At 45.7% G+C, this 9819-nt stretch overlaps 1 protein-coding gene across 6 annotated transcripts in view; it reads left to right on the top strand.

Annotated features, from left to right (window-relative positions):
* Nucleotides 1-9819, top strand: part of CTPS1 (CTP synthase 1) — a 31662-nt gene that overhangs the window by 519 nt on the left and 21324 nt on the right. The window contains exons 2-7 of one of the 6 annotated variants that reach the window (XM_010862687.1): nucleotides 396-442; nucleotides 2260-2302; nucleotides 3130-3308; nucleotides 5356-5526; nucleotides 7813-7913; nucleotides 8699-8815. In XM_010862687.1, the coding sequence (XP_010860989.1) occupies nucleotides 412-442; nucleotides 2260-2302; nucleotides 3130-3308; nucleotides 5356-5526; nucleotides 7813-7913; nucleotides 8699-8815 (642 nt within the window). In that variant the 5' untranslated portion in view covers nucleotides 396-411. Of the gene's footprint in view, nucleotides 1-392; nucleotides 2061-2259; nucleotides 2303-3129; nucleotides 3309-5355; nucleotides 5527-7812; nucleotides 7914-8698; nucleotides 8816-9819 lie in introns of all 6 variants that reach the window. The other 5 variants (XM_010862686.1, XM_010862690.1, XM_010862691.1 and 2 more) reach the window with 5 other exon arrangements.

The following is a 9819-nucleotide window of genomic DNA, read 5'->3' as shown; positions in this document are numbered from 1 at the left end:
GGGGGCCGTAAAGGCGCGGGAGCCCCCTTCTGCCCGGCCCGCCCCGAGCAAGCAGCCCGGCGGCCGCCGTTCCATTCAGACTGCCCGGGGCCTCTCCCCTCCGGCTTCAAGGCACGGCCTTAGCCTCGCTGGAGGGAGATCAAGGCCCGCCGCGGTGGGGGATGGGCTCGGCGGCCTGGCTGCGGCCCCCTCGGGCGTGCCCGGACTCCCGCAGGCGGAAGGGGCCTCGGAGCTTACAGAGCCAGACGGCCTCCCTTGCTGGAAGCTTCGGCCCCACAGCTGGCCTCCTCACCTCCCCGGCCGCCCAGAATGAAGATGCTGCGTTTTAAAGAAGTTCACTACGTGTGCGTGGCGCACTTACGTCCACACTCATTATAATTTTGAATTCTCAGCAGTCCTGTGACACGGGCGATGCGGAGATTCTCAGCCCGGTTTAACAGATGTAAGGATTCGGGCTTCAGGCGGCTTCCGTGACTTGACAGGTCCCAGTACATGACCGGTGGAGCTGCAGCTGGATCTCAACATTTACCAACAACATCTTTGTTGCTGTTTCATCTTTGTTGAATTCCTCTGATGCATCTTGATATATGTTACTTCTGTGCTTGAAAATCTTCCCGTGTCTCCTCACCTTCCGACTGAAGCTCAGATTGAGCACTCAAAGTTGCCACATGGTTTAGGCCCTTGCCTAAATTTGCAATTTATTTCCCACCATCCCCAGACCCCCCTCACTCTCAGTCTCTTTTCTTGGCCCTGCGTCTGTGTTCTGTAGATAGCTGTCACTTTCCTGTCCACTCTGTTCCCTTGCCCTTCAAAGCCATTGTCAGGTCCACGTAGCAGGAGGTGTCTGGATCCTCTCTTCCCTACTTCCACCTTTTTGTGATGTCCATGGTACTTACTCTTGTCTTGCTATTGAAAGCTTTCTGCTCTGCCTTCCCCATTTATACCTGTCACATATCATCCCTCTGCTACCTGCCATCACTAGATTACTCATTTATTTGTAAATGGTTCTGTCTCTCTAACTGGACTGCAACTTGAGCTGTGGGCCCAAATCTGAGTAATTTTTGTGGTCCCTAAAGTGTCTAGCACAGTAGCACTTAGCTATTGGGTAGGCCATCCATGGGAGTGACTATCCCGTCAGTATCTCCCATCAGCATCTCCTGCCTGGTCTCTGAGTACATTGGGATATTTATTGTCAGGCACTGTGGGGGGGCTACAGGAATCTCCCATAAAGAGAGGTGTTATCCTCTGTGAGTAAAATCAAGGCCAGTTAAATGCCAATGGATGAGATGAGTCTTCTATAGAAGTAATCCACTCTGTACCCACTCAGAATGGTTGAGGAATTTCTAGGAACATCCAAAATTTAATCAGTGAGACTAGACTATAGCCTGGCTAGGACAGCTCTAAAATATATCCAGGTCTAGATACTCACATGTCAGTAAGGCACTGTTCAGGTGTGAAGTGAGAGCAGAGTGTCTCTCAAATACTAGGGACTTGGGGTCAAACAAGTTTGGAGAAACTGCAGACTGTATATCCCTTTGGGAAATCACAGTGCACATTGACTTATTAAAGGCTCCCATGGGTCTTGCATTAAAGAAACCAGTTGACTGCTTAACCAGCATTTCTCTGATTTATCTGTCCATAAAGCCCTTTTTGGGAGTCCTGTGTACATTTTGACAAAACCAAGGAGCATGCTTTGGGGAATGCTGCAACAGAATAGAAAGAGCAGGACATGGTTGAGTGTCTTTCTTGCTGTCCAAGTAGGGAGGACATTCTGAGCATTCTCATCTCTTTGCCAAGTATGTTCATTCCTGCCTTGGGGAGGAACACAGCGGGGCAGGGGAATGTTTCAAGCAGAACTCCCCAGTTTCCTTGTTCCTTTCTTAGCTTATTTTTATTATAATTTGGCTTCACATGGAAGTGTTCCCAGAGGAGGAAAATGTCCTGGACCATGCCAAAACATTCTACTTGTGATTGTGTTTTCGTTTTGATCACATTCGGGTTTACTGACCCAGTGATATTTCTGAGCCTCTGAAGCCGGAGCCAGTGGTAAATTCTCCCTGGTGAGCCTGTTGCTGTTTGTCTGCTCACCTCTCACCTCTGCAGTTCTTGCATCTATCCACCCCTTTTTCTCTCACCAAGTCTGAATCTTCTGTTCCTTGCCACCCCTGCTCTTAAGATTTAATCTTCTCTTCCCTCTCTGAGTCTTCTGCCCAGTATGTGCTTCAGACTGGTTTATTATCTGATGTCCTTTTCCTCCAGTATGTACAGTCTCTCCTTATGACATACCTGGAAGAGATTGCTGGTAAGGAACAACTTGTTAAATTTCAGAAGACAGTTACCTTTAATTAAAAGACCTTTAGTTTTAACTGCAACTCCTTTTAAATGTTGAAGTTCTTTTATTCTGTCTTCTATAACCTAAACGAACTGTGTTTTCTTGGTGATACAGTATAGTTTAGCCAAAGGCATTCATTACCTTTTTCATGGGGAATCAGAGTGCTCATCCAATATTGAAATAGTTTCCCTATGAAGGGAAAATAACAAAGCACCTGCCTGAAGCACATCCAGTGTCTGGTGGCAGTGTCAGCCAGCGTTGGGAGCATTGGGTTCTCTCAGCAGAGCTGGGTTTTGTTTGTTTTTTTTGTGTTTTAATAGGCTCTCAAGGTTGTTGGGCTTCCCAGGTGGCTTAGTGGTAAAGAATCTGCCTGCCAAGCAGGAGACATGGGTTCTATCCCTGGGGTCAGGAAGATCCCCTGGAGATGGAAATGGCAACCCACTCTAGTATCCATGCCTGGGAAATTCCATGGACAGGGGAGCTTGGCAGGCTACTGTCCATGGGGTCGCAAAGAGTTGAACACGACTTAGCGACTAAACAACAAGGTTGTTAGCTGTCAAAGCTTTAAACCAAAGTGGCATTATTTAATTAGCAGTTATTTTCCAATTCATATTTGACTAAAGCCATCCAGTGATCCAAGAAACATTTGCTGGGATCCCACATAACAACATTCCAAAGTCACATGGCAGATAGGGAAACTGAGACTCCTAGAGGCTTCTTAGCTAGTAAATGGCAGAGCTGGCATTTCAACCCATATCAGTTTGATTTCTTGAGGTATGTTTTTTTCTTCCTCTCAGGTCAACAAGTAAAATGAAGTACATTCTAGTTACTGGCGGTGTCATATCAGGAATTGGAAAAGGAATCATTGCCAGCAGCGTGGGCACGATACTTAAGTCATGTGGTTTACATGTGACCTCCATTAAAATTGACCCGTATATTAACATTGATGCTGGCACATTCTCTCCTTATGAGCATGGTAAGCAAAATGCATTTCTTTTTTAGAAATAATAATTATGTAATATGTGAAAGAAAATGTCAGCTCTTGGAAATTGTGTGTGTTTTGCTTTGCATAACCTCCATTTCCCGCCTCCTGAGAAGAGTCCTTGGCAGAGCAGAGTGATGGTTTTCTCACCCTGACATAAAGGAAGCAGAAATCTTTTTTTTAAATTTTATTTTATTTTTTATTTTTTTAAATTTTATTTTATTTTTAAACTTTACATAATTGTATTAGTTTTGCCAAATATCAAGATGAATCCACCACAGGTATACATGTGTTCCCCATCCTAAACCCTCCTCCCTCCTCCCTCCCCATACCATCCCTCTGGGTCGTCCCAGTGCACTAGCCCCAAGCATCCAGTATCGTGCATCGAACCTGGACTGGCAACTCATTTCTTACATGATATTTTACATGTTTCAATGTCATTCTCCCAAATCTTCCCACCCTCTCCCTCTCCCACAGAGTCCATAAGACTGTTCTATACATCAGTGTCTCTTTTGCTGTCTCGTACACTGGGTTATTGTTACCATCTTTCTAAATTCCATATATATGCGTTAGTATACTGTATTTATGTTTTTCCTTCTGGCTTACTTCACTCTGTATAATAGGCTCCAGTTTCATCCACCTCATTAGAACTGATTCAAATGTATTCTGGAAGCAGAAATCTTAAGAGGCAATGGAGTCATTAGAGTTTTGTGGTTTCTGTGATAGAAATGATATTTTAGGTGGCCGAATGAAAGTTTGTCTCTTCTCTTGGAAAAAGATATCTGATGACATCGTAACTTTTCGAATATTTGAGAAGAGGGATTGTGTTTATTCTCTGTGGCTCCAATCTTTAGGAATAGGATGGGTTGATAGAAGTTGCAAGAACATGGATTTTGGCCCAATATACGATCTTACTAATAGCAAATGCTCTCCAAGAGTAGGGTGACAACTTCAAGAATTTGTGTGTTCCCTTTGGTTGAAATGTTCAGAGACCAAAGGACCATTTTGTAGGGATTCAGGCCACAGATAGATGTTGAAGTTGGATCATCTCTATGCTTGAGATTCTGTTTTGCTTACAGAGTTTGGATAAGAACAAGCATCTTTTGAAGTGAGTGAAAAGTCAAAACCATTAAGATAGGGTAGGAATACAGCACTTTACTTCTTTGCTATTGCTGATTACCTACTGTGTGGTAACTGTCTGAATTATGTAAGAGAGTAATTACTTGAAATTGGGGGTAGATGTACTGTTAAGACATGTTAAGGAAAAAAACTTCTTCAGTTTTTAAATTGTTTTCATACTCCTACTTTCTAATAAGAGGTAAAAATCAATGAATGTCATCAGAGCAAAATCTTTGTGTCAGGAAAAGATGGAAAAATTGAAGCAATATTTCAGAATTCTTGAGAGCAGAGGATGAGGGAGAAGCAAGGCCAATTTTTACTTTCCTATTTTTGAGCTCGTTTCCCATTGTGATGGTTGGAAGGCCCCATTTAGGGCAAAAATTGTAATGGCACATCAAGGCATGCGTGTTAAACAAAAGAATAGGAGGAAACTTGAGCAATTTTGCACTTTTGTTTTGGACTAAAACGTGGCCCAGAAGTCAGTTTTTATAATCAGCATGACTAGACTATGTTTAACTTTTTGGATCAAATCCTACTTTTATCACATTTAAATCTTTCTCTGCTCAAGTAGGAGACTTTGTCGAAAGTTCTTTTTGTTTGGGTGATGGATGCCATAGCATATAGAGCCCCCTGTGTCTTGCATGGCCGTAGCTTCCTTCTGTTCATTCCATGCTGTTTCACAGCAGACTCTTCTGATTCAGACTGGGTTTGGAGGTAGACGGGAAGTATGGAGTTAACCTTTTGCAGAATGGGGGGTGATTTTTCTTTCATGTTATATTTACTTTTCTAAAATAAATTTCCCTGCTTCCTGTCAAGTTAATGCAAACATCGGTCTGTTCAGGTGTTTATATGTGGGGACTCAGTGTGTGCCACGGTGTAGGTATCTCTCACACGTCCTAATGGTTTCCACTGTTCACTGCAGGTGAGGTTTTTGTGCTGGATGATGGTGGGGAAGTTGACCTTGACCTGGGTAACTATGAACGTTTCCTTGATATCCGCCTCACCAAGGACAATAATCTGACCACTGGCAAGATCTATCAGTACGTCATTAACAAGGAACGCAAAGGAGATTATTTGGGGAAAACCGTCCAAGGTAATATAGGATTTGCCTTCAATGTTTAAAAATCTTTACCAGTTTAATTTCTTTTGTGTATAAAAATGTACCTTTTATGCAATGAAATTTTATGCAATGTACCTTTCAGCATGAAAGCATCAAGTATTGTGATTGAAATATATCTTCAGTTGAAAATTCAAGTTATTTTTTGAGTGGGCTCCCGCCTCTCTATGAATGATATTGAAGCTGACAGTCCAGCTGTGTGGTTTGAGTCAGAGAGCTGTTGTTTTTGCATAGTGATGAGTGTGAAGTGATGAAGGCAACTAGATGAGGGCAGTAAGCCAGACAGTGTGTGTCGTGCATCTGGAATGTTCTGTCTATAGACAGTGAGAAGGAGAAGGACTCCCGTCATGTCCATTGGCCTTTGGGTTGGTCATGGGCTGGAGGGAGTTTGAGAAGCGGGTCTCTGGTCTGCCTGAGCATTCACCAGTACAGCGTCACTCATGCCTTTACACACTGATCGTTTGAGACTCATGCTACTTAAAAGGTGTGGTTGGAAAACCACTGGTCTGCTATAATGGCATAAATCCAAATTTGGGGGGTTGTTGAAGAGTGACTTTCATCTGAGTCGTGAGAGAAAACCTGCTTTTGACTTTGGACTTTACTGGACTGAGAACGAAGGGTTGCGATGACAGCTGGCTCTGCCCTGGGGCCACCCTGGCCGGGTTCTGGGCTGGGGGGTCACGTGTAGGTCTTAGCTCTGCCACTTACCACCTTTGTGAGCCCTGGCAGATCACTTCCGCTCTTTGAAGTCTTAACTTCCTTTTCTGTGAAATGAGGTTAATAACAGTGCCTACCTATTTAGGTTGTTGGCAGAATTAAAGGAGCTGAGTCAGTGGAGTATGTCTCCGAGTTCCCAACACACAGGACGGGGTTGATTAGGAGCTGCAGTGATCTTTATCATACAGTTTGCTGTTCTAGGCCCCTGATGTCTTCATTCATTTATTCACTCATCAGCAATTTCTTCAGTGCTCAATACGGTCAGTTGCTCACTGGTGCTGGGAGTAAATGGTGAACAAGATCAGGGAGGCCATTGTCCTCATGGAGTTACACAGGGTTACATGGGAGAGGAAAAAACAAACAGATGAAGTGAAATGCCTGGTAGGAGCTAAGAGGGAACTAAATAGAGTGAGGAGAGAGTGGTGGGGAAAGGGATCAGGACCGGTGGTCAGGAAAAGCCTCCAAGGAGGGGGCTAGTGAGCTGAGAAGCTAGCCCTGGGAAGGGAAGGAGGGGGCTCAGCACAGACAGAGACCCCCGGTGGCAGTGGGCCTGGTTAGGTACCGGGAGGGAGACTTTCTGCACTGAGACCAAGGTACAGGGGAGAGGTGGGTTGCACCCAGGTTCCATGGGGCCTCCCGAAGAGCCACGGCATGGAGGTCACCTTTTATGCAGAGTCTGGAAGGCCGTTCAAGAGTGTAAGCCTGGGAGAAATGAACTCTGACTTGTATTTTTAAAAGATCACTTTGGCTGCTGTGAGTGAACTACATCATATCCTGTGCTGGAGGCACTGCGGGTTATATACATAGTGGGTTAAACAGTAATCTCTGCTCTGTTGGAACTGGCCTTCTGAGCCCCAGGACTGTGATTTAAAAAGTGCCGAGCTGTGGCTGGTGAGGGCGAACACTGTCTGCGAGGGCTCTGCCAACCAGCTCCCCAGGGCACTCTGGTGACATTTCCACGACCTTAGGAAGGAGAAACTCTTAGCTCCAGTTCACGGATAGGGAGATTGGACTTAGGAATAGTTAGGCATGTTGCCCAAAGAGCCACACCTAATGAGTGGAGGACCTGAGATTTGAATCCAGACGTTCTGGCCCCAGATGCTGTGTCCCAGCCACCCTGCTGCGCTCTCCCGCCTCTGCAGCAGGTTGTCTACCCTTCAGTAAGCTGGAAACTGATGGATCTGGGTCCTGGGGCTCTCTTGTCCTTGGAAAAGGGTGTGTGTGATGTGCCTCCCCAGCCATAAGCGGTCGGGGTGGCAGCCGCTCAGTGGTTGTGGAACCAGGTTAGGTTCTGCACTGGGGCCGCCGCTCCCAGGTGGCTCGGTTGCCCCTAGAGGTCCTGCTCTCGTGCAGGGCTTCCAGTCACAACTGGGAAATCTGGAAGGGAGGCCAGGGGAGTGTGATTTGTTAAGGGCATTCAAGAGGGGTCTCACTGATACTGTTATACGCCCCTGCTGCTCTGTGGTTTGTTGTCACAAAAAGTATGTTTGCCTCAGTTAATGCCCATGGGATGTGCAAGTCACGCAGGTCTTTTCTCTTCCTCAGTGGTCCCGCACATCACAGATGCAATCCAGGAGTGGGTAATGAGACAGGCCTTAATACCTGTGGACGAAGATGGTCTGGAACCTCAAGTGTGTGTTATCGAGGTTTGTTGAGTCTCTGTGGCACTCCGTGGTACCCGTGCATGTGACCGGGTGTACATTTTCTCCTCTTTAGTCAGCCACCAGCTACTGATAAGCCAATTGCCAGTGAAGCCCTTGACCCTCCCAAGGGCAGCGTGGCAGGTGAGGGCACCGTCACGGTCATGGGGAGTGGCCCCACCATCAACAGCGACACTTCATCACGCCTCCTTCTTCCAGCATGCATACACTTGCGTAGTGTGGCTTGTACTGGTGAGAGTGGTGTGACACATTTTCCTTTGTCTCTTGAGAAAATCGGGTGATCCAACCTTCTGTTTCCAGCAGCAGCAATGTTCCTTCCTGAGCCTCTTTTGGTTTCACTTTCTGTGCTCCTGCTTTGCGGGTCCCAGCTGTTAGATCTCAGCGTTCCTGTGAAAACAGGAGACTCCAGCAGTTTGTTTATAAGTGGTTTTTATTATAATACAGAAGTTATTTATGGCTAAGTAGTCAGATCTCAGGTTCTTTGCTTTGTGACTCTTCAGACAAATAAAATTCCTTAGGGCATCGTTTACCTGACCTTTTCCTTGAAATGATGTGGAAAGATCCGTAATAACCTTGGGGAATGGTGAGCCTATCAGAAAGGGATCTTTTAGTAGAGAGAAACGTCTGCTTCTTGTTAACTGACGTTTGTTGGATCCAGGGCATCTGTATTATGTTGTTAGTGATAATTGAGATGACACAGTGCAATTGTTAGGAAACTAAACCACAAGAAGATGTCGTGTTTCACCTCTAAATTAACTTTGTCATTCTAGCTCGGTGGGACAGTAGGAGATATAGAAAGCATGCCCTTTATTGAGGCCTTCCGTCAATTCCAGTTCAAGGTCAAAAGAGAGAACTTCTGTAATATTCATGTCAGCCTCGTGCCGCAGGTAAGGCATTTAGGGCTTCACTTTGGGGGACGGAGAAGAGGGAGAAAAGGGTGGTTTTCACTCCTTATCTGTTTCAAATATTTGAGGTGCAGGAAACAGGGAATATACACACTTCTTTGTGAACTTTAAATTATTATAATCATATTTTTGCAAAGGTCAAATGGAAAACATTTGAAAAATTGATCAGGGTAATTTGCAGTTGTAGACAGTAGGTTGCACAGGTCCATTTGTCTCTAGTACATGGTGAAACTATACGGCAACTGGAGTAAAGGGAATTCCTTTTTAAGACAAAAATTCACAAAGATGAATCCTCTGAGTGGAGTCAGTAGTAACAAGAAATTAGGAAGACAGAAAGCAGATGGCCTTGTAGAAACGAGCTGGGCAGACCTGGGAGAGCTGGATCCTAAGCTGGCAGCGGGGAAAGCAGAGAGCAAGCCTGCTCGCCCTGCAGAGCCGTGAAGACTCGGGAATGGGCAGCCCTGGGTGCCTCGGGGTGACGTGGGGCTCGTTATAATTGCTATTTCGGAAGCACTTAGACTCTGGCATTCCCTATCTAATGTGCACAGTTGGGCATCAGTCCTCTCTTGCCTTGGCAGAGGACTAGGCTTTTTCTGGATGAGTAGACACTAGGGACAGTGTAATTTTGTGTTGTGGAGACACCCTGCCTTCTGCTACTGGGTTTGCAGATCATCATAGCCAGGCTTCCCTTGTGGCTCAGCTGGTAAAGAATCCGCCTGCAATGCGGGAGACCTGGGTTTGAACCCTGGGTTGGGAAGATCCTCTGGAGACGGGAAAGGCTACCCACTCCAGTATTCCGGCCTGGAGAATTCCATGGACTGTATAGTCCATGGGGTCGCAAAGAGTCAGACACAACTGAGTGATTTCACTTTCACACTTTCATAGTCAGGCAGGGACTGTCTGTAAGAGATTATAGGATTCTTGGGGTATGTGACTAACCCAGGAGAAAACACACTGCCTTCAGAGGCTCCCGGTGAAAACAGACC

Source organism: Bison bison, unplaced genomic scaffold, assembly GCF_000754665.1.
Source record: "Bison bison bison isolate TAMUID 2011002044 unplaced genomic scaffold, Bison_UMD1.0 scf7180017864484, whole genome shotgun sequence".
In the NCBI taxonomy this organism is placed as follows: Eukaryota; Metazoa; Chordata; class Mammalia; order Artiodactyla; family Bovidae; genus Bison; species Bison bison.
The sequence above is the reverse complement of the archived record's forward strand: the minus strand, read 5'-3'. Positions and strand labels throughout refer to the sequence as shown.